We start from the raw sequence: 25,375 nt of genomic DNA, 5'->3' as shown, positions 1-25,375 counted from the left end.
TGCTTCATGACATTTGTAATCATGCCAGATTGGCTTTTACCAGTCTTTTGGATTTTATACATTGCCTTTTATTGTGAACATTGCTACTAATTGAATTACAGAGACACTATAAAAAATTATATATATGCAAACTGAAAAAATGGAATGCACTGAATATTCCTGTTTAAGACGAGAAAGAGTGTTTGAACTTAAACTGTTCAATTCATTTGTGTATAGATGAGTGTGAAAAGCATTTACAAATTTACAATGGAAGGTATTGAAAATTTTAAGTTTTGTACATTACTTAAGATATTTCAAAGAAAATGTAACTTTTCCAAACAGGTTTACTTGAAAAATAAAGTGTGCCAGATTTCAGCAAAACTACTCCATCTGCTCAAATCTAATAAATTAATCACTTTGTGAAATGCTATAGAATGTACCTAGAACATTTTAACTGTTGATGGCTCAGTGCAATACTAGCAGTCTAAATGTAAATTAAGAAAAAATGTACTCCGTATATGTAATTCTCTTAAGATTTTTAATTTAAGGAAAGATTAAGGGTAAAGTAATTATACTTATTCATGGCGCCAGTGAATGGTGAAAGATTACGTGTTGATTAATTCATAAAAGTAAGAATTTTCCCATGCAGACATGGGGAAACATACAAACTCCAAGCAAGGAGGACCCAGGATGCAAACCCTGGTCTCCTTACTACAAGGCAGGAGTACTACAACCGTGCCAGTGTGTTGCCGACGGAGGATGAAATGCAATAAATAGTTAGCAAGAAAGTCCTTTCTTTGAACTTCTCCATCCATCCTTCCATACATTTATTTTGAAATCTTCTTATCCATGGTTGCAGAGAGGAGGTGGCTAAACTGGAAGCACTGTTTGCCAGACAATCGCAGGGTACGTTCACACATCCACATTAACTCATATTGGGCCAAATTTGGGATGACAGCAACTTAGGTAAACATAGGGAGACCATGCAAACTGCACGTAGGCCATGCCCATGAAAGATTTCAAGCACAGGACTCCTGAGTTGTGAGGCAGCAGCATTTAATAATGTCCCATGTGTTGCCTGTCCCATGTTTATTTGTATTACTACCTCTGGAGTGTAGTCATTTAAACTTTGAACAATAAAGCATCATTTAGTGGGGTAATCAGATTAGTAATTGAAAATAAACAACAAAACTGGAGTGGTTTTACAGAGTGAATATTGTTTAATACACGACCGTCTGTATACTGTAATGGCCATATCAGTTAGGATTGATCACCTGATAGAGTATTGTACAAACAAGCCAATAAAGATAATAACTTTTTAAAAAAATTGTTATAAAAGGACACACAGACTGTAATAGTAGCATTAAGTTTTTGAAGTGGCACTGATCCCTTTTTGCAGGCAGTGATTCTTGTAAACATGAATCTAGTGGATCAGCATGAAGGACAGAAGTTTTCCTGTGCACCTAAACTGATGTGAAATGCTCAGTGTCACTGCACCTAGGCTTATACGAAAGTTTGCCTTTGATCAATGAATATAACTGCAAAAAAAATTCAAGCTGCAATTTGAAATATGGGAACATGTTTAGAAAGGAGTTGTCAAGTTTAATAAAGTCCTTTCTTTTTCCTTTGTGTTGTTTCTGATTCACCAGCTTCCTCTTTTTCCTGGTGAAGTCATTTTAATTTTCATGTTTTTTTTTTTTTGTTTTGTTTTTACTTTTAGTTTGTGTGTTCTTTATTTTTATTTGCCTTTTGAGGCATAAAGTTTTTTATCCTTTAGTAGCAGGATCACTCTGCTTCTGTTTCATTTTTGCTCTATATTCCTAAAAGTACACTCTACACAGCGAACAGCTCAGCTAAATTATGCTTTATTGTCTGAAGTTTAAACAACACAAAGACTGAATTTAGGAAGTACAGAAATATTTCTTAAATAAAATTACATGTTTATATTTCATCTCAATATCATCAGAGGACCTTATTTTTGTGGATTTTAAGCCCATAGACCACTGTGGCACAAGCAACATTTCCCTGTTGCATTTAGGCAACATTTGGATTACAGGGGGTTCTCGGGTTACAACACAGTTCCGTTCCTACAACAGTGATGTAACCCGAATTTTGGTGTAAGTCGAAACACACCCTAGCCTAAGTCACTTACCTATCCTAAGTCACTTACCTATCCTAACACATTTACAAAATCATAATCTAGAATATAAAAACACAACTAAGTCACAGAAAAAAGGAAAAGGACATAAATATACTGTACTCTACACTGTACTGTAGTAACAGAAAAATTACAAAAAATGAGTGTAAAAAAAATTCCTTACCTTTATTCCTTCTGATCTCTTTACAATGTCTAATTTCTTCTAAGCACTACCATCTGAAGACTTTCGTTTAGGAACCATGATAAGGGCCAAAAAGTCACCAGACAAAGCAACACAAATAGAACACTTGTGCCACAGGCAACCAAACTAGTTCACCAGCTCCCTCACTCATATGCAGCATTCTAGTTCACCCATGTAGCCTGTAAGTACGATGCTAATGGCGTAAGCTGAATCACTCACGTCTCAATTTTTTTAAGTTTTTATGGGAGTGAGTGTTGTAAACTCGAAATGTTGTATGTCGAGGAGTTGTAACCGAGGACCCCCTGTATAGCATTATATTCTTTATTGATTTGTTTGTGGAAAGAGAGGAGTTCAGTAAACTTTTGAAAAGGAAATGTTTATTGTTTAATTTCACTACCTAACTAGCAGAGTGTAGCAATACAGTAATCCCTCCTCCATCCCGGGGGTTGTGTTCCAGAGCCACCCGCGAAATAAGAAAATCTGCGACGTAGAAATCATATGTTTATATGGTTTTTTTTATATTGTCATGCTTGGGTCACAGATTTACGCAGAAACACAGGAGGTTGTAGAGAGACAGGAACGTTATTCAAACACTGCAAACAAACATTTGTCTCTTTTTCAAAAGTTTAAACTGTGCTCCATGACAAGACAGAGATGACAGTTCCGTCTCACAATTAAAAGAATGCAACCTATATCTTCCTCTTCAAAGGAGTGCGCATCAGGAGCAGATCATGTCAGAGAGATAGAGAAAAGCAAACAAATCAATAGGGCTGTTTGGCTTTTAAGTATGCGAAGCACCGCGGCACAAAGCTGTTGAAGGCGGCAGCTCACACCCCCTCCGTCAGGAGCAGAGAGAGAGAGAGAGAGACAGAGAAAAACAAACAAGCAAAAATCAATACGTGCCCTTCGAGCTTTTAAGTATGCGAAGCACCGTGCAGCATGTCGCTTCAGGAAGCAGCTGCACAGAAGGTAGCAACGTGAAGATAATCTTTCAGCATTTTTAGACGAGCGTCCGTATCATCTAGGTGTGCGAACAGCCCCCCTGCTCAATCCCCCTAGGTCAGGATCAGAGAAAGTCAGCGCAAGAGAGAGAGAGAGAAAAGTAAGTTGGGTAGCTTCTCAGCCATCTGCCAATAGCGTCCCTTGTATGAAATCAACTGGGCAAACCAACTGAGGAAGCATGTACCAGAAATTAAAAGACCCATTGTCCGCAGAAATCCGCGAACCAGCAAAAAATCTGCGATATATATTTAAATATGCTTACATATAAAATCCGCGATGGAGTGAAGCCGCGAAAGGTGAAGTGCGATATAGCGAGGGATTACTGTATTGTCACTCAGACAACATAGGCCGGAGAGATGCATACTCTCAAGTGCATGGTAGCTACAAGGGATGTACTTTTTATTTGAAAGCAGAGTACCTTTTTGTCTGTTTTCATCAAAAACCTTTCATAAATACATCTGAAGGCACATCCATCCATCCATTTTCCAACCCGCTGAATCCGAACACAGGGTCACGGGAGTTTGCTGGAGCCAATCCCAGCCAACACAGGGCGCAAGGCAGAAAACAAACCCCGGGCAGGGCGCCAGCCCACCGCAGGACACACACACCCAGCACACACTAGGGCCAATTTGGAATCGCCAATCCACCTAACCTGCATGTGTTTGGACTGTGGGAGGAAACCGGAGTACCCGGAGGAAACCCACGCAGACACGGGGAGAACATGCAAACTCCACGCAGGGAGGACCCGGGAAGCGAACCCAGGTCTCCTTACTGCAAGGCAGCAGCGCTACCACCATGCCACCGTGCCGCCTCTGAAGGCACATTTGATAGCAAATCCAAATTACTATTTTTCCTTACCACATATAATACAAAAATGGTCTTCATGTATAACTACATTACTCTTCAGACCAACTTACTCATTTAGTCAATAAAGATCTCATAAACTGGCACATACTGTGTAAGTCACTGTTTACCATTTTTGCTAGATGAGGTGGATATAGTGCCATGGTGCTTTTTAGCAAAAAAATGTGCCTAGCATGTTGGTATGGAAGAATATCTGTGCCAAAATTAAATAAAATTCAACATGTAAAATACACTAATTTGGCACAATTTGTTTGTGTCATAATTGGGGAAAAAAAGATCAAATGTTTTACTTATCTTCAGTGTGACATTTAATATTTGTACATTGAAACTGCCTTAACTAAAAGTAAAGCAAACTCATTACATTTCACTTGGCTGGAGCACATTTCTTTTCCTTTTACAACCACAACCTAATCTTGTCAAAATGAAGTGACCAGTCAGTGTCAAGAGTTTGGGCTACAGAAAAATATCTTTTTATTAAATGCATAACTTGAATATGCTTTGCATTTTAGTATATTTACACATTGTATTGCATTTAATTCTGGCATGGATAGACTTCAGTTTGTTTGTTAGCTCTTTTGAAAAATCTTTTGTCATTCATGAAAAGCATTAGTGAATTAATTTATACATTTGCTGTTTCAGTTTTGCCTCTGTATTGGCACACATTGTTAAAGTGTGTTTTATTAGATAGTTGGGTTTTTTCCATTTTTAAGTCAGAAACATTTTAAATATAAAAGCATTAAGCACTTGGTTACACATTCCCAACCTCCTGACCTCCTAATTTATCAGTATAAATTAATTTTAGAAGTGAGATTTTTACAGTCAAAAATAATTTAAATTCTTTAAACAGAAACAGTGGCAGTACATTAAGTAATTTGTATTAAACCTCAAGATTAGTAATAGAAATCCCATGCAAAAGCAGTGTTTTTTTTACTTGTAGTTGGGAGGTTGAGTATAGGTTTTTGGACATTCCAGTGTTAACATCTTTCACATTATCATTTAACAAAATGTTTATAGAGTAAAAAGTATAGCAAAACTGAGTCATACCTCAACTCTGATTCTACGCTACACTATATTGTATGACGTGAAGCTACATACTTTTAAATCTTTCATTTTCTGTTTTGGAATAATGGAAGGCAACGAGTCATGGCATGGCAATGATATCAACAGTAAATGATTAAACCTATGGTTTGTGTCAGAAAATAAATTAGCAGGTTGAAGAATCGCCACAACCTTTCTCTGGATAGGCTGGTGTGAAAGATGGGTGGATGGGTGGATGGATGGATGGATGGATGGATGTAGATGTTATACTTGGTTATCGTTTCCCTAAGCAAATTAAAGGTTATTGAAAACTTCATTTATGTCAGAGTACGGCCAACTGTGTGAAAGAGACCATGTACTGTATAAGGCTAACTATTGCATCTTGACAGTCATTGCAACTTTTTTTAATGAAATTCATGAGATTACTATCATGAATGCCAGGTATACAGTGATATGAAAATGAATAAGCACTTTTATTTTCTGTTTATTGGTGATTTTCCGTGGTTCAAGTAGTGTCATAGGATATACAGGTAATCCAATATTGAGAAATGGTGAATATTACAATCTATCTTACTAAACCACAGTTAATATATGCACGGCGGACGCACCGAGGTGCATGCGCACTGCAGCCTTGGCGCCTGCCCCCAAGTCCAAAATCAAATGCAGCGGCTTTCCAAAACGCAGCGGCTTCCCAGAGTCAGTAGGTGGCGCCCGAACAACACAACCTCTGAGCGCCCAAACAACACAACCTGTACAGTCAAACGCATGCGGCTTCCAAAACACGGCAGATTCCCAAGGTCAGTAGGTGGCGCCCGAACAACACAACCTGTAAGCGCCCAAACAACACCACCTGTAAACTAGACTTGCTCTAATCCACTGTGCCAGTAATGTAGATCACATAATGGTCATTCAGTTTGGCGCCCGCCCCAGAGTCCAGAGTCAAACACAGTGACTTCCCAAAACGCGGCAGCTTCCCAGAGTCAGTAGGTGGCGCCCAAATAACACAACGTAATGCGCTGTGGCGCCCGCCCCAGAGTCAAACGCAGTGGCTTCCCAGAGTCAGTAGGTGGCGCCCAAACAACACAATCTGTGAGCTACACTTGCTCTAATCCACTGTGCCAGTAATATAGATCACATAATGGTCACAGACTCTAACCCAGCGGCTTCCCAGACTCAGTGGCTGGCACACGAACACCACAACTTGTAAACTAAACTTGCTGTGCTCCACTCTGCCAGCAGTCGGTGTCAGCAAAGGCAACGGAATCACGTCTCCACAAAACGAAACCGCTTTAGTACAGATATGCTTATGTAATTAAATGACATTTCCCCACACGCACCCACCCTCCATGATATGTCATCCATCCAGATATCGGACGGAACAGAAACTGATTGCCATTCTTGGATGTCCGATTCGCTAGCGAATCGCAGGCTTACTTGTTAGTAACAGAATAGAAAAGTGAATTTGAAATGAAAATATCATGTGATGGTCATAACTTGTAGTGGACAAACAGCAGTGAGAATTAATGAGGTGGGATTTTTGGGAAATAAAAATGACTCAATTTTTATCACTTTTTGCATTTATTATTTCAAGCAAATGTTGTACAATAAAGGCACTGCATAAAATACTTAAAGAACCATTCAGTACATTGTGGTAAATTATAATGTGTTCAGTGTCACTGTCAAGACTTACAGCTATCATTTTATTATACGGTGTCTGTTAAAGATATTGCTTTTGCTTGTTATGCTTAGGATAATCAATCTTGGGTTTTAATCTTGTATTGTTTTCCAGACGGCGATATCCTACCAATCTCATTTTGCTAGGTGTCTTTGTAAGTATTCCATTGGAAAATGTGTGTTTGAGCAAGTGTATGTTTTTCTGTAATGGATTTTAAAGTAAATTTGGAAATGATCTGATTGCAATAAAAACGTAAGCAGCTGCCGTTTTTAAGTTTTTTTAGGGATGCCAGGGACTGCAGGGAGAAGAGGGAAATGATGTGGAGGGGTAACCAGCTAACCTGTAAACTGTCGAAATGTAGAGGAGCAATTAAATGAAAATACCAGGACTTAAATTTTGGTTAATATCTTTGGTAGCCTTGCATGTATTTCAGTCATACTTAATCTGTTTTGTTCTAGTATAAGAGAGCTTACTTACTCTATGGAGCTCTGAGTATCAATATGTAAGAAAGTAGTATGCTGCTTTGAAACATCAGAAGCATTCATTCCTTCTTCTTCTTCTTTCGGCTGCTCCCATTAGGGGTTGCCACAGCGGATCATCTTCTTCCATATCTTTCTGTCTTCTGCATCTTGTTCTGTTACACCCATCACCTGCATGTCTCTCTCACCACATCCATAAACCTTCGCTTAGGCCTTCCTCTTTCCTCTTCCCTGGCAGCTCTATCTTTAGCATCCTTCTCCCAATATACCCAGCATCTCTCCTCTGCACATGTCCAAACCAACGCAATCTCACCTCTCTGACTTTGTCTCCCAACCATCCAACTTGAGCTGACCCTCTAATGTACTCATTTCTAATCCTATCCATCCTCATCACACCCAGTGCAAATCTTAGCATCTTTAACTCTGCCACCTCCAGTTCTGTCTCCTGCTTTCTGGTCAGTGCCACTGTATCCAACCCATATAACATAACTGGTCTCACTACCATCCTGTAGACCTTCCCTTTCACTCTTGCTGATAACCATCTGTCACAAATTACTCCTGACACTATTCTCCACCCATTCTACCCTGCCTGCACTCTGTTTTTCACCTCTCTTCCACAATCCCCATTACCCTGTACTGTTGATCCCAAGTATTTAAACTCATCCACCTTCGCCAACTCTACTCTCCCTGCATCCTCACCATTCCACTGACCTCCCTCTCATTTACACTCTCATTTACACACATGTTTTCTGTCTTGTTCCTACTGACCTTCATTCCTCTCCTCTCTAGAGCATATCTCCACCTCTCCAGGGTCTCCTATCGCTACAGATCACAATGTCATCAGCAAACATCATAGTCCACAGGGACTCCTGTCTAATCTAATCTGTCAACCTGACCATCACCATTGCAAATAAGAAAGGGCTCAGAGCCGATCCCTGATGTAATCCCACCTCAAGTTCAAGTACTTTATTGTCATTGTGTAACACAACGAAATTACTTTTTGTGACAGCCCCAAGGTGCATTTAAAGAAAACTCAAATAATTCCAAATATGTCATATACAGTGTTAAGTGATCAAGTAACCAGAGCAAATTATTATTGCTCAAAGTACAGCAGCATAAATTGTTATTTCACATGTTAATCAATAGTACATAACATATTCTATATTGTATTACATTAGTGTATTCCACATTACCAATACAGTAATCCCTCCTCCATCGCGGGGGTTGCGTTCCAGAGCCACCCGCGAAATAAAATCCGCGAAGTAGAAACCATATGTTTATATGGTTATTTTTATATTGTCATGCTTGGGTCACAGATTTGCGCAGAAACACAGGAGGTTGTAGAGAGACAGGAACGTTATTCAAACACTGCAAAACAACATTTGTCTCTTTTTCAAAAGTTTAAACTGTGCTCCATGACAAGACAGAGATGACAGTTCCATCTCACAATTAAAAGAATGCAAACATATCTTCCTTTTCAAAGGAGTGCGTGTCAGGAGCACAGAATGTCACATAGATAGAGAAAACAATCTCTGGCAAACAAATCAATAGGGCTGTTTGGCTTAAGTATGCGAAGCACCGCGGCACAAAGCTGTTGAAGGTGGCAGCTCACACCCCCTCCGTCAGGAGCAGACAAAGAGAGAGAGAGATAGAGAGAGACAGAGTTTGTTTTTCAAGCAAAAATCAATACGTGCCCTTCGAGCTTTTAAGTATGCGAAGCACCGTGCAGCTGCACAAAAGATAGCAACGTGAAGATAATCTTTCAGCATTTTTAGACGAGCGTCCGTATCGTCTAGGTGTGCGAACAGCCCCCCTGCTCAATCCCCCTACGTCAGGATCACAGAAAGTCAGCGCAAGAGAAAGAGAAAAGTAAGCTTGGTAGCTTCTCAGCCATCTGCCAATAGCGTCCCTTGTATGAAATCAACTGGGCAAACCAACTGAGGAAGCATGTACCAGAAATTAAAAGACCCATTGTCCGCAGAAACCCGCGAAGCAGCGAAAAATCCGCGATATATATTTAAATATGCTTACATATAAAATCCGCGATGGAGTGAAGCTGCGAAGCGCGATATAGCGAGGGATTACTGTATAGCTTATTGCACATGTTCAATTGAAAATGGTCTCAGTCTGAGGAGATTCAGAGTTCAGAAAGTTTATGGCAGATGGGAAAAAGCTCTTTTTAGTCTGTTTGTGCATACATGGATCCTGACGGGAGGAGCTCAAACAAAGAATTTCCAGGATGAGTTTTGTCCTTGAGAATGTTTTTGGCCCTTCTTACACAGCGAGTCTTATACGAGAGTTGAGTGATGGCAGTTCAGTCCCAATAATGGCCTCGGCTGTTTTTACGACCCGCTGCAGGGCTTCTTTAGCAGCCTTGGTGCAGCTGTTGTACCAGGCCATCATGTAGTTCGTTAAAATACTCTCTATAGTGCATCTATAGAAATTAACCAGCAGCTTCTCGGGGAGGTCAGCTCTCCTTAGCGTCGTTGTGCTTGGCCTATTATAGCCAAGTTGTTGTCAGCCCAGGACAGGTCCTCTGAGATGGTGACTCCTAGAAACTTAAAGCTGGAAACTTTCTCCACAGCATCTGCATTGATTGTTATCGGACTGTGATTGGTCTTTTTAGTGGTCCTAAAGTCCAGAATAACTTCTTTGGTCTTTTTGGTATTTAAGACCAGGTTGTTGGTGTTGCACCATTCTGTCAGATTCTGAACCTCTTCCCTATATGCAGCTTCACTGTTGTCTGTTACAAGCCCAATGACAGTTGTATCATCTGCAAATTTAGCAATAATGTTTGATTGGTGGATGGGTTGACAGTCATGGGTGAAGAGTGCATAGAGAAGGGGACTTATTACACATCCTTGTGGCACACCAGTGCACAGGGTAAGGGTGGAGGACGTGTGTTTGCCCATCCTGACAGACTGGGGGCAGTTGGTGAGAAAATCCAGTAACCAGTTGCATATGGACGGAGCAAGTCCTAGTGCATAGAGTTTTTGGGTCAGCTGGTTAGGTATGATGGTGTTAAATGCAGATCTGTAGTCAATGAAGAGCATCCTAAAATAGGTGTTGGGCTTTTCCAGGTGCGAGAGGGCAGCATGTAGAACCACACAGATGGCGTCCTCAGTTGATCTGTTTGACCGATAGGCAAACTGGTGTTGGTCTAGATCAGCTGGGATGGAGGCTTTGATGTGGGTGATTACCAGTCGTTCAAAGCACTTTGCAATGACAGGGGTGAGAGCAACTGGTCAATAATCATTAAGACAGGTTATCTTCGGTTTTTTGGGAACAGGTACAATGGTTGTGGATTTCAGGCACAAGGGGGCTACACCTGAAGAGAGAGAGAGGTTGAATATGTGTGTAAATACCTCCGCTAATTGGTCAACGCAAGCCTGGAGCACACGTCCTCCAACTTGAATGCATCCGTCACTACTACTGCAGACCTCACAGCGGTCACACTTCCCTCGTACATAACCTGTACAACTCTTACGTATTTCTCTGCCACTCCCGACTTCCTCATACAATACCACAGCTCCTCTCGAGGCACCCTGTCATATGCTTTCTCCAGGTCCACAAAGACGCAATGCAACTCCTTCCGGCCTTCTCTAAACTTCTCCATCAACATCCTCAGAGCAAACATTGCATCTATGGTGCTCCTTATTGGCATGAAACCATACTGTTGCTCACTAATCATCACCTCACTTCTTAACCTAGCTTCCACTACTCTTTCCCATAATTTCATGCTGTGGCTCATCAATTTTATTCCCCTGTAGTTACTGCAGTCCTGCACATCCCCCTTATTCTTAAATATCGGCACCAGTACACTTCTTGTCCACTCCTCAGGCATCCTCTCACTGTCCAAGATTCCAGTAAACAATCTGGTTAAAAACTCCACTGCCTTCTTTCCTAAACACCTCCATGCTTCCATAGGTATGTCATCTGGACCAACGGCCTTTCCATTTTTCATCCTCTTCATAGCTGTCCTTACTTCCTCCTTGCTAATCCGTTGTACTTCCTGATTCATTATCTCCACATCATCCAACCTCTTATCTCTCTCGTTCTCTTCATTCATCAGCCTCTCAAAGTACTCTTTCCATCTGCTCAACACACTCTCCTTACTTGTGAGTACGTTTCCATCTTTATCCTTTATCACCCTAACCTGCTGCACATCTTTCCCAGCTTGGTCCCTCTGTCTAGCCAATCGGTACAGGTCCTTTTCTCTCTCCTTAGTGTCCAACCTCTCATACAATTCATCATACGCCTTTTCTTTAGCCTTCACCACCTCTCTCTTCACCTTGTGCCTTATCTCCTTGTACTCTTGTCTACTTTCTGCATCTCTCTGACTATCCCACTTCTTCTTTGCCATCCTCTTCCTCTGTATACTCTTCTGTATTTCCACATTTCACCACCAGGTTTCTTTTTCGTCCTTCCTCTTTCCAGAAGTCACACCAAGCACCCTTCTTGCTGTCACCCTTACTACATCTGCTGTAGTTTCCCAACTGTTTGGCAACTCTTCATTGCCACACAGTGCCTGTCTCACCTCCTCCCTAAACTCAACCTTGCAGTCTTCCTTCTTCAATTTCCACCATTTGATCCTTGGCTCTGCCCTCACTCTCTTCCTCTTCCTGATCTCCAACGTCATCCTACAGACCACCATCCTATGCTGCTTAACTACAGTTTCCCCTGCCATCACTTTGCAGTCTTCAATCTCCTTCAGATCAACTCTTCTGCATAGGATGTAATCTACCTGTGTGCATCTTCCTCCACTCTTGTACATAACCCTGTGTTCTTTCCTCTTCATAAAATATGTATTCACCACAGCCATGTCCATCCTTTTGGCAAAATCCACTATCCTCTGACCTTCTTCATTCCTCTCCTTGACACCATACCTACCTAACACCTCCGCGTCTCCACTGTTCCCTTCACCAACATGCCCATTGAAATCCGCTCAACTCACTCCAAGTCTTCTTTCTCACCTATTGCACACCCAACTTGCGGTGCATATGCACTAACAACATTCATCATCACACCTCCAATTTCCAGCTTTATAATCATTACTCTGCCTGACACTCTTTTCACCTTCAAAACACTCTTGACATACTGTTCCTTCAGAATAACTCCTACCCCATTTCTCCTCCCATCCACACCATGATAGAACAATTTGAATCCACCTCCAATCCACTTGGCCTTACTCCCCTTCCATGTAGTCTCTTGCACGCACAATATATCAACCTTCCTTGTCTCCATCATATCTGCTAACTCTCACCCCTTACCAGTCATACTGCCAACATTCCACTGTTCAGTATTCTAAGATTAACTTCTTTGGATGTAGATCTTTCTTTATATCTGCTTAATTTAACCCACTCACTGAATTACATATTTTAAAAAAGTCATATTGTCTGTTTGATTATTCATTTATATTTGTCATTTGAACCATTTTCCTAGCAATCATGGTTAATGACATTCAGTGCATTAAAATGATTCTTTGCTTGCCCCAGTGAGTAAAAGGGAAAGGACCTTTGAGATGTTCATATCCAGCTGCTTCAACTACACCAAGGTTTAGTAACTGAGAAACCATTGATGGAGAACTTGCAGTGCATAATTTATTATCTGTTATTAACTGTGACAGAACTAAGATCAAACTTAAGAGTGGTAAGGTACATACATGTCCTTGGAAACCTAGAAAACCAAGAAATTAAAAACAAAATTCCAGTCGTGGTAAATCCGTTTGAAGTTAAGAAAAATATCAGTTGTCAAGGAAAAGACCTGAAAATGATTAAACCTGAAAAGTAAAGCTACTTGTTTCTATAAGCATTTTCTATAAGCATCTCTTTCAAGTAGATTGACATAATATATTTTTAAAAAAATATTTCTCAGTTTTTGAAGAAGGGGAAGAACAAACAACAATTTTTAAAACAAAAATGTAATTTATTTTTGTTAACTATGTGGACTTTAAAGAAAAATAAGTACTCTGAAATGAACAGTTCTTTTGAAAAACACTGAATTTGAATTTGAACACTGAAGTCAGTTAGTAATGAGCAAACCATAGGGAGAAATCATTGCAGAAATGCCTTTCATTATTATTATTATTTCACACTTACTTGTGTGTTTTCTGAATCTGGAGGTAGTGGGTAAGTTGGGCTTATTTTAGGTTTGATTTGGCTAAATGAAGCTTGGCTAATTGCATATGCATTTGGCCCATCTCCCCTTTCCTTATATGAAATCAATGCACTGCCATTGAGTTGGCTGCAGCTCCAGAGTCCAGGACTCAGATTGATTTACACTACTCTGTACGAATACTTCCCTGTTTGAGCTTCAGTGTACCAGCAGATAATGTGTATGTATCAGTTCTTACCGGCATACCCAGAGGGCCTGTGATGCACTGCACCACATAGCAGGGCATAACATGCCTAAACTAGCAGTGAAGATAAAATTTACAATGAATCTATGTAAAACAATGAAGTATTTTAATAATATTCTCATTATGGTCAGGTAATGTACCCCTCAAATTAATTATGCATGCAAGGTGCAAGTCCGTCTGGTGCAGTGACATCAAACGTGCAAACCAGATTGCACAATGACTTAAATGCAAGTTGGAGTACGCTTATAGTATGAATGCATGAAATTTCTGTGCATGGTTCTACAGCTCTGTGATGTTATGCTGGCATCATCGTTTTTGTATAATTTGCTTGAACATTCCGGTTGATTTTGCAACTTCTCTCATTGCATTATGTATCATAGTTCGCTTGTGGTACTGATTTACTTGTGCGAATCTGAGAGACAGGGCTGAGGGGAGAGGGGCAGGGCCCCTTCACTCACACGCCAGTCTCGCAGTGTGTACCTTATGGATGAGAGAACTACTTAATGGATTTAAATCAGGTTTTTTTTCTACAATTTGATTGAACATTCTGGTTGATTCTGCGACTTCTTACAACACAGTAAGAATTCTAGTTCGCTTGCAGGAGTGATATATTCACGGTAATCCAAGACAGAGGCTGCAAACCGAGGGGAGGGGGAAGCGTGGGAACCAGGCAGGGCCCTCTCTCCTGTTTCTCTACTACATGGGCAGAGCCGCGGGGGACGGCTAATATATACTCCTGGTGGCTCTGAGGTTAGAGATCTGCACTGGCAATTGGAAGGTTGCCGATTCGAATCCCATAAATGCCAATAGGGACTCTGCTCTGTTGGGCCCTTGAGCAAGGCCCTTAACCTGCAATTGCTGAGTGCTTTAAGTAGTGAGAAAAGCGCTATATAAATGCAAAGAATTATTATCAAAGAATTATTGTATTGAACACACCCTGAACCCTTTGCAGACTGATTCAGAAGATTAATTTAAAAGTAAACTATAGAAGTATACAGCAAATATATTAATATTGGGTTAACTGTCCCTGTCCTTCTTAAAACTAAATATATTTTGTACTACAGTCTTTAAAATATGCTGTTTCTGAAAGGACTGCACTGAAAAGTCTTTTAAAATTTCATTACATTTTAGTATAAATTTGTGAAATGTTTAACTTTCTTCCAATTTCTGTTATAGACTTTGGCTATGTCATACATGGCAGGGATGCTAGCCAGGTAAGGAATTTAAATTATTGTTTGCTGAACATTATAGTAAAATGGAATTGTTGCAGTTATGCTTATCTATACAGTGGAATCAGAAAGATTTCAGACCCCTTCACTTTCCGCACACTTTGTATTCCGATTTTAATTTTAAATTAATAAATTTCGATTTTGACCATCAGTCGACACTCAATAATTCATAATAACTATGTGGAAAATGCTTTCAGAAAGGCTTGCAAATTTGTTAAAATTAAAAGAAAATTAAAAAACTGACATCTCTCATTAATTGAAGTATTTAAATGCTTTGGAGAAGCCCCTTTGGGCACTTTCTCCCATTCTCCATGGCAGATCCTCCCAAACTCTGTTAGATTGGATGGGAAGTGTCTGTAAACTGCCCTCTTCAGGTGTCGCCATAGATATTCTATGGGATTTAAGTCTGGGCATCGGCTGGGCCACTCAAGGCAATCAGAGACTTGTCCCGAAACCACGGCAACATTTTCTTGGCTATGTGGTTCAGGTCATTGTCACGCTGAAATGTAAACCATTACCCCAGTCTGTGTTTGCATGCACTCTGGAAGAGGTGTTTTTCAAGCACCTCCCTATATTTGGATATATTCATCCTTCTCTTAGTTCTGATCAGTCTCCCTCAACCTGCCTCTGAGAAGCATGCTGCCACAACAGTGGTTCACCATAGGGATGGTATTAGGCAAGTGATGAGCAGTGCCTGGTTTTTGCTAGATATGTTGCTTGGAGTTCTGTTAAAAGACTTCAGTTTTTGCCTCCTCAGACTAAAGAATCTTTTTCCTCATTCTTTCAGAGTCCTTTAAACTTTCATTTGCCTTTTACTCATGAGTGGCTCCATCTAGCCACTCTACCATAAACACTTGATTGATAGAGACCTGTTGAAATAACTTCTGAAGTACAGTACCGGTGGTTCCAAACTTCTTTGTTTCACATTTATTGAGGTCACTGTGCTCCTGGAAACACTCAAAGCTTTAGAAATGGTTTTATACCCATGCCAGTATTTCAGAGGTCAGCAGTGATTTTCATGGACATCATGGCTTTGTTTAAGTCCTGATATGCATTGTGAATTGTGGGACCTTAAAAAGTCAAAGTCACAAAGGAATGCTGCTACCTCACAACCCAAATGAATAGAATCACAGGTTTCCGCGTTGCTCATGAAGTTTAAGAGGTTTCTTATAACCAATTGGCATTTATGCATGACTAATTAATGATAAGCTATGGTAGTTTACCATTAGGAAAACTGAGGTTTGCAGTCATATGTGAATTATAAATTTGAAAATCAGTAATTGCAAGCAATAATAGCAATTAGAAACACTAGTAATGTCTTGGCTAGATTTTAAATTAATTTTAATGGTATCTCGATTAAAAAAGACACCACGTTCTATCAAACACATAATTAACTGTCAGGCACAGATGTCCCACTAGTTTGCAGCGAGTGGCAGCTTTTACTAAACTCCAAGAAATGAAATGTCTTCTGTTTCTTTTTAAGATTCAGCTAAGTAGTTTGAAAATTAAAGCCATAAAGGATTTGTCTAGTTCAAATAGCCACCCCATTTTTAAATTAAGCTGTATTTAAACTAAAACAAATAGTGTCTTAATCTGCCAAACAAAGAAAAGAATTTTAGCAATTGGCATCTATGACCTGCACATCCCATTCACAAAAACACATGACTATAAGTATTTGCTCACTAGCTTTGTTATTTCTTAATGTGTGTATCAGATCACAGTAGCTACCTATGGATGTTTATTTATGCCACTCAAAAAAAAAAATCAACCTTATTTTGAAAAGATATTGCTTACTTGCAGGCAGTATCATTGCAGTGACAGATTAAACAGATGTGTAGCACACAATCAGTGCTATCAACAAACCAACATTACACATTTATGTTTTGTTTTAATCAGGTTATTATTATTAATAATGATTTTTAATGTGGGCAGTGCAGTGTCGCAGAGTGAGTTCCTTTCACATAGCACAATGAGCGCTGGTTTGATTGCTTGTCTGGTCAGTGTCTGTATATAGTTTGGATGTTGTCCCCATGTTTACATGGACTGAGTGTACATAATTGCAGATATTGTTTTACAGGTGGATATTAGAAATGTATCATTAAGCACTCTCAATTGCCAAAATATGCATTGCAGGAATAAGGTTTCCAATACTGTTCAAAACAATAGTTTGCAAATTTTGTGAAAAATTGTTGTCATGATTTTGGTAAGAGTTTTTAGAAGGTTGTTTCCAGTTTTGAATAGCTAAATTATCAAGAAGAAATTCTTTTTTTTTCTTTCTAGTTACCATAATACAAAAGTGGTCGTGTTGTGCATTGGAATTACAGCAATGGTTTGTTTTGCGATTACCCTTTTTTGCTTTCAAACTAAGGTGAGGAATCCACTTTTCTTTTCATGCAACGGTTATTATTCTACTTTAAGTAGTCACCTTTATAGAGCTGGAGTCAAAGGCTGTTACTTTGTTGAAAATGTAATTTTTGTTGCAGTTATCAGATGCTACAGGAGCATTATTTCTAAAAACATGTGGAGGGGTCTTAAATTAATTTTGAATTTCCTGTAAGTTTCTACTAATCCATCCATCCATTCTCTTCCGCTTATCCGAGGTCGGGTCGCGGGGGCAGCAGCTTGAGCAGAGATGCCCAGACTTCCCTCTCCCCGGCCATTTCTTCTAGCTCTTCCGGGGGAATCCCAAGGCGTTCCCAGGCCAGCCGAGAGACATAGTCCCTCCAGCGTGTCCTGGGTCTTCCCCTGGGTCTCCTCCCGGTTAGAAGTGCCCGGAACACCTCAACAGGGAGGCGTCCAGGAGGCATCCTAATCAGATGCCCGAGCCACCTCATCTGACTCCTCTCGATGCGGAGGAGCAGCTGCTCTACTCTGAGCCCCTCCCGGATGACTGAGCTTCTCACCCTATCTTTAAGGGAAGGCCCAGACACCCTGCGGAGGAAACTCATTTCAGCCGCAAGTATTCACAATCTCGTTCTTTCGGTCACTACCCATAGCTCATGACCATAGGTGAGGGTAGGAACGTAGATCGACTAGTAAATTGAGAGCTTCGCCTTGCAGCTCAGCTCCTTTTTCACCACGACAGACCGATGCAGAGCCCGCATTACTGCGGATGCCGCACCGATCCACCTGTTGATCTCACGCTCCATTCTTCCCTCACTCGTGAACAAGATCCCGAGATACTTGACATCCTCCACTTGGGGCAGGATCTTGCTACCAACCCTGAGAGGGTACTCCACCCTTTTCCGGCTGAGGACCATGGTCTACAGATCTGGATTTGTTCCTACTAATGCTTTATAAAAATCCATATGCATAAATAAATGTTCCTAAATATCCGGTCATATAGTATATATTAAATTTAAAAATTAAACCATCATTAAGACGACCTATGATTGACAAGAGGGATAACTGTTTCCACAAGTTAAACCTGCTGAGGTTTATTACAGTAAAACATATTTAAATTTGTAGTATTTGGGATGAAACCTAAACCAATGACATAATAGCAATAACTGAAACTGTGAATGTAGTTAGTAAGTTCTTTTTAAGAGAATACACTCTGCTTTCTGTAGCACTTTCCTTTTAAATTCAAGTAGTGCTGTCAGATTTGAATGCTGAGATTTAATCTATCTTGTTTTTTGCTAACATTAAGATTTCCAAACCAAGCCTGCAGAACATAAGTTAAAACCTGTGGCAATGCAAGATTTACACAAAAAAGTGTCATAAACTTAAAACGTAAGGTAAAAAGATTCAACTTCCTTAGGTAGTTTCTGCAGAGTACATAATTATTTCAATTAAAAATAATTTGTAAGGCTATGACTGCCTCAAGAATTTTATCATTTTCAACAGTCTTTAATTATTGTTTCTAGTAGATATGTGGTATTTCTTGTAAATCCAATTATTAGGTCTTTACTTTTTTATAACATTAAGTTGAAGAAAATACAAACTAGTTAACACTAGATTCCTTAAAGCCTAAGAAAAACTTGTAATCCCGGCCCACCTTAAATTCCTTTGCACCTCTCCATCAACGTCTTTTGTTTTGTAACTGTGTTGATTACCACATGCAGCCTGCTGTCCCATCCCCCCCTTGATGAAGCTCAACTCGGACAAAAAGCTCTTCCAGCTCAAGGCTCCTGAACTGCGTGAGGTCCCTGGAGGGGAATAGGGTAAATAATATAGTATATCGTTATTTGGAGCACATGCAATTCATGTGTGTTCCATGTCTACAAAGATCTGGGTAAGTGTAGGATGAAAAAGCAGAAATTTTTTCTATGTTATACTAATAATGATGTGAAGTGTATAATGTATGAAGACTTTAGTCCAAATATCAAATAAACACGTGCGCTTTTATTCAAGAGTACTAGACATTAAGCCCATTACAATAACGGGCGCTAGAACAGTAGTGTAAAGTAAAATAATAATAAAAATAAAATAGAAACGTATATGACAATATAGTAAGTATAATTAATATTGCCGTAGTGTAAAACTTTGTAATAATCTGTAATACAGTAGACAGTCACAGTAATATAGGCTTGTATGTCCGTAATATTTTCTGTGACAGTAATACTGGCTTGTATGTGGCTGTAATATGCGTCACTGTATTGTGTGTCTTTAATTTTCTTTCGCAGTACGGATTTTATGTGTGCGAAAATAAATCTACTTTTAAAAGTCATCCTATTGTAATATCATGAAAATTCGCACATTTCGGAAAACCGTGTGATATTTAATAGGTCCCGCCCTCTCTGTCTTGTGATTGGATTTTTCGTGCCTTATGTTTTACGTCTTACCTCATTTACCGAAATCCGATTGGATCGGCCGCGCGGTATTTAATAGGTCCCGCCCTCTCTGTCTTGTGTGGTGCGTCAGGCGGCCTTTGAAGCATCTGCTTTGAAGCAACGCACCGTGCCCCGCACTTTAGGTCTAACCTCATTTACCGAAATCCGATTGGATCAGCCACGCGATATTTAATAGGTCCCGCCCTCTCTGTCTTTCTGTCTCATGTGATGCGTCAGGCAGCCTTTGAAGCATCTGCTCTGAAGCATCGCACCGTGCCCCGCGCATGCACACTTCACCAGAAGACAAACACACACGGACACATGGACGCACACAGGGGTTTTATTAAAGAGGATAACCAAAGAAAAACAAAAAAATCATTCAATTTACATGTTGCTGTTAATGAGTTACAAACCCAAGGTCAAATGTCAATCAACAGAAAGTTCATACGTATTCCTGGATGGTGCAGAGGTATGAGCTGCTGTCTTATAACTGAAACGTTGCAGGTTTGAGTCCCAGCGCTCCGTGTTTTGAGTAGTGAGCTGCTATCATTATTATTATTACTATACAGTAATCCCTCGCTATATCGCGCTTCGCCTTTCGCGGCTTCACTCCATCGCGGATTTTATATGTAAGCATATTTAAATATATATCGCGGATTTTTGGCTGCTTCGCGGGTTTCTGAGGACAATGGGTCTTTTAATTTCTGGTACATGCTTCCTCAGTTGGTTTGCCCAGTTGATTTCATACAAGGGACGCTATTGGCAGATGGCTGAGAAGCTACCCAACTTACTTTTCTTTCTCTCTCTCTTGCGCTGACTATCTGTGATCCTGACGTAGTAGGTGTGAGCAGGGGGGCTGTTCGCACACCTAGACGATATGGACGCTCGTCTAAAAATGCTGAAAGATTATCTTCACGTTGCTACCTTCTGTGTGCAGCTTTTAAGTATGCTGCACGGTGCTTCGCATACTTAAAAGCTCAAAGGGCACGTATTGATTTTTTTATCTGTCTCTCTCTCTCTCTCTCTCTCTCTCTCTGCTCCTGACGGAGGGGGTGTGAGCTGCCGCTTTCAACAGCTTTGTGCCGCAGTGCTTCGCATACTTACAAGCCAAACAGCCCTATTGATTTGTTTGCTCCTTTGAAGAGGAAGATATGTTTGCATTCTTTTAATTGTGAGACTGAACTGTCATCTCTGTCTTGTCATGGAGCACAGTTTAAACTTTTGAAAAAGAGACAAATGTTTGTTTGCAGTGTTTGAATAACGTTCCTGTCTCTCTACAACCTCCTGTGTTTCTGCGCAAATCTGTGACCCAAGCATGACAATATAAAAATAACCATATAAACATATGGTTTCTACTTCGCGGATTTTCTTATTTCGCGGGTGGCTCTAGAACGCAACCCCCGCGATGGAGGAGGGATTACTGTAATAAAAAACATATATTTAATTTGAGTCTGTAACACCCAGTGTAAATTTTGGCTACTTGTAAAAGTTAGAGCTTTTTTTAATACTCAGTTTTATTCTCTCAGTGACATTCACGTGGTACAGCAAACTTGATGCTCCCTCTCTGAGTTGATGCCATTTATCTCCATTCTTTTCACAAGAGCAGCAATGATCACAGTTAGTACTGTGATTGATGCCTGCTCAGAACTATTTATTTTAACGGCAATCAAAGATACAGTCTCCCATGACTGCTATCAGACTGGAGAAAGGCAGAACTGTAGCAAGAGACAGCTTCTTCATAGCACTTTTGCTGGCTAATAGACTGCTGCACGGCAACACAACTCTTTTTGGTACCATAAAGTAAAATGGGACTTCCACCTGCAGCTAAAGTCACTTTAGTACCAACTCGCCACACTAGTGTTTAGATCTGGCTGTGTCATGCTGATGGCGTATGCTCACAAAAAGAAGAAGCCTTTGATTTCAGTCAGTAACAGTGGTGTAAAGTTTAGCTACCTGTAAAAGATATCGCTGAAGGGGTGTAAGCAGACACACAGACGCTGGTGAATCATGTCTGTTTGGTATGTTGTTGTCGCTTGAATTTTTGGTTATTCAGTTTCATTCTTGAATAAAAGCACACTTGTCTCTTTATACCTTTGCGAAAGTATTTATTTTATATTCCAATAACCACTTGAATGAGATTGAATCTGTCTCGGCCTCTCTCGCGCATGCACACACACATTCATACATCAAAACATCACTATTTAAAAACACTATGCCATTTGAACAGGAGTTGTCATTTGAACATGTTTTGTTTTTTCGATCTAGTAATCCTAGTAATCTGATTAATATGTGATTTTAAAATTTAGGTCAGAGTCAATAATTACCCCGAATTTCTTTACCTATGTCTTAACTTTTATGCCTAATGGATCAAGTTTATTTCTAATACCCTCATTATATCCATTTTTGACAATCACTAAGATTTCTGATTTCACCTTACAGTGGAACCTCGGTTCACGACCATAATTCGTTCCAAAACTCTGGTCGTGAACCGAAGCAATTTCCCCCATAGGATTGTATGTAAATACAATTAATCCGCTCCAGACCATACGAACTGTATGTAAATATATATATTTTTTTTAAGAGGCGGCACGGTGGCGCAGTGGGTAGCGCTGCTGCCTCGCAGTTGGGAGACCTGGGGACCTGGGTTCGCTTCCCGGGTCCTCCCTGCGTGGAGTTTGCATGTTCTCCCCGTGTCTGTGTGGGTTTTCTCCGGGCACTCCGGTTTCCTCCCACAATCCAAAGACATGCAGGTTAGGTGGATTGGCGATTCTAAATTGGCCCTAGTGTGTGCTTGGTGTGTGGGTGTGTTTGTGTGTGTCCTGAGGTGGGTTGGCACCCTGCCCGGGATTGGTTCCTGCCTTGTGCCCTGTGTTGGCTGGTATTGGCTCCAGCAGACCCCCGTGACCCTGTGTTCGGATTCAGCGGGTTGGAAAATGGATAGATGGATGGATATTTTTTTAAGTTTTTCAGCACAAATATAGTTAATCAAACCATAGAATGCACAGCGTAATAGTAAACTAAATGTAAAAACATTGAATAACACTGAGAAAACCTTGAACAACAGAGAAAACTAACACTGCAATAGTTCGCGCTATAGCGCTACCAACCACAGGCTAAAATCACTTTTTTTAATGAGTTTTAAGCACAGGAAAAAAATGAACATTTGAAAAAATCCGTAATTTAATAAACCACCAAGAAAAGTAACATTGCAACAATGCACGCTACGAACCAATCACTGTAAACAGAAGTGAAAACAAAATCAAGCCCAGTGCATTCTTTAACTGCCTTCCTACCTTATGTGTCCAGCTCTGTCTCTCGCGCTGCCTGTGAGTACGTCTCTCTCTCTCTCGCGCTGCCTGTGTGTGTCTGTCTCTCTCTCTCTCGCACTGCCTGTGTGTGTGCGTCTCTCTCTCTCTTGCGCTGCCTGTGTGTGTGAGTCTCTCTCTCGCGCTGCAGTGTGTGTGTGTCTCTCTCTCTCGCGCTGCCTGTGTGTGTGTGTGTGTCTCTCTCTTGCGTGCTGCCTGTGTGATAGATAGATAGATAGATAGATAGATAGATAGATAGATAGATAGATAGATAGATAGATAGATAGATAGATAGATAGATAGATAGATACTTTATTAATCCCAAGGGGAAATTCACATACTCCAGCAGCAGCATACTGATAAAGAACAATATTAAATTAAAGAGTGATAACAATGCAGGTATACAGACAGACAATAACTTTGTATAATTTTAACGTTTACCCTGCCGGGTGGAATTGAAGAGTCGCATAGTGTGGGGGAGGAACGATCTCCTCAATCTGTCAGTGGAGCAGGACATTGACAGCAGTCTGTCGCTGAAGCTGCATCCTCTGTTCAGTGGATGCAGTGGATTCTCCATTATTGACAGGAGCCTGCTCAGTGCCCGTCGCTTTGCCACGGATGTCAAACTGTCCAGCTCCGTGCCTACAATAGAGCCTGCCTTCCTCACCAGTTTGTCCAGGCGTGAGGCGTCCCTCTTCTTTATGCTGCTTCCCCAGCACACCACTGCGTAGAAGAGGGCGCTCGCCACAATTGTCTGATAGAACATCTGCAACATCTTATTGCAGATGTTGAAGGACGCCAGCCTTCTAAGGAAGTATAGTCATAGTGTGTGTGTCTCTCTGTCTCTCTCGCGTGCCTGTGTGTGTGTGTCTCTCTGTCTCGCGTGCCTGTGTGTGTGTGCGTCTCTCTCTCATGTGTATGTGTCGCGCTCTCTTGCCCTCTCTCTCTCTTGCTCGCTGCACAGGGAGAGACTGAACATGTACAAACCGAAAGGGAAACTGGCTTGTTCGTATACCGAGTGTGTGGTCATGAAGCAAGGCAAAAGTTTGGCAAACTTTTTGGTCGTAAACTGATTTGTACGTGTACCGAGACGTTCGTGAACTGAGGTTCCACTGTATTTAGTTTGAGAAAATTACTGATCATCCATTCAGAAGCACAAGTAGACACTGTGTCAGTGAGACAAGAGAGTTTGGGGTCATCAGGCGCTATTGATAAATACAGTTGTGTGTTGTCAGCGTATCTGTGGTAGCTCACCTTGTGCCTTGAGATAATCTGACCTAATGGAAGCATGTAGATCGAAAAGAGCAGTGGACCCAGGATAGAGCCTTCTGGAACACCATAAAGAACAGTGGTTCCCAAACTCAATCCTGGGGAACCAACCAACTTCCATTTTTCATTGGACTCTTAGCCTAATTAACTGAGTCATTATTTCCCAGTTTCTGTGTTTTGGAGTCAATGTAGAAATAATAAACTAAGTTTGGTAGATTTTTATTAAAATGTAATAAGCAGTTATATGGGGAATATGTTGTTTCTTTAACAGTATTTTCAACCTAATTTTCATTCTGTTTATCCAAGTTTTTTGGTTATTAAATTGATTATTTACTAATTAGCAAGTCTGACACTGAAGTCGTTGCTGCTGTGATGGTTGTTAATTGTCACTATTAGGGTTAAATGAATGGAGCAAACTACACAGGAAAAGGGGAAAATAATAGGAAAACAACAAAAGAGAGTTAAGCATTTATAACTTTAGAAAAAAATAGAAATATTTCTAAATGTCTTATACTGTAAATGTAAAAGAAAATGTTGTGTTTTTCTGAATGCAGAATAAGAGAAGAGTAAAAAAAAACATGAGATCAGTTGTTATCGATTATCACTGATTGTGAATCTGGTTGGAACAAAAATCTGCAGCCACAGTGGGTTCCCAGGATCAAGTTTGGGAACCACTGATATAGAGTATCATGTGTCTTTGACGTATAATTACCACAACTAAAAAAGAATTTTCTACCTGTCAAGTAAGACTCAAACTAATTTAAGACACTACCAGAGAGGCCCACCCATTGACTAATGTGATTTATAAGAATATTGTGATCAATGGTATCAAATGTGGCACTCATATCTAGGAGGATGAGAACAGATAAATGGCCTCTGTCTGCATTTACCCGCAAGTCATTTACTACTTTAACGAGTGCAGTTTCTGTTCTGTGGTTTGTTCTAAAACCTAACTGAAACTTGTCAAGAACAGCATGTTTATTCAAGTGATCATTTAGCTGCATTATTACTGCCTTTTCTAGGAATTTACTTAAGAAAGGCAGGTTAGAAATAGGTCTAAAATTTT

At 40.4% G+C, this 25,375-nt stretch overlaps 1 protein-coding gene across 2 annotated transcripts in view; it reads left to right on the top strand.

The window, feature by feature from the left end:
* faim2a (Fas apoptotic inhibitory molecule 2a) overlaps positions 1 to 25,375 on the top strand; it is a 195,123-nt gene that overhangs the window by 149,276 nt on the left and 20,472 nt on the right. For both annotated transcript variants that reach the window (XM_028803871.2, XM_028803870.2), the window contains exons 7-9: positions 7,012 to 7,051; positions 14,911 to 14,948; positions 17,244 to 17,331. In XM_028803871.2, coding sequence (XP_028659704.1) covers positions 7,012 to 7,051; positions 14,911 to 14,948; positions 17,244 to 17,331 — 166 coding nt within the window. The remainder of the gene's footprint in view (positions 1 to 7,011; positions 7,052 to 14,910; positions 14,949 to 17,243; positions 17,332 to 25,375) is intronic.

Source organism: Erpetoichthys calabaricus, chromosome 6, assembly GCF_900747795.2.
Source record: "Erpetoichthys calabaricus chromosome 6, fErpCal1.3, whole genome shotgun sequence".
NCBI classification, from domain to species: domain Eukaryota; kingdom Metazoa; phylum Chordata; class Cladistia; order Polypteriformes; family Polypteridae; genus Erpetoichthys; species Erpetoichthys calabaricus.
Note: the sequence above shows the minus strand (reverse complement) of the source record. Positions and strands in the feature narration are given on the sequence as shown.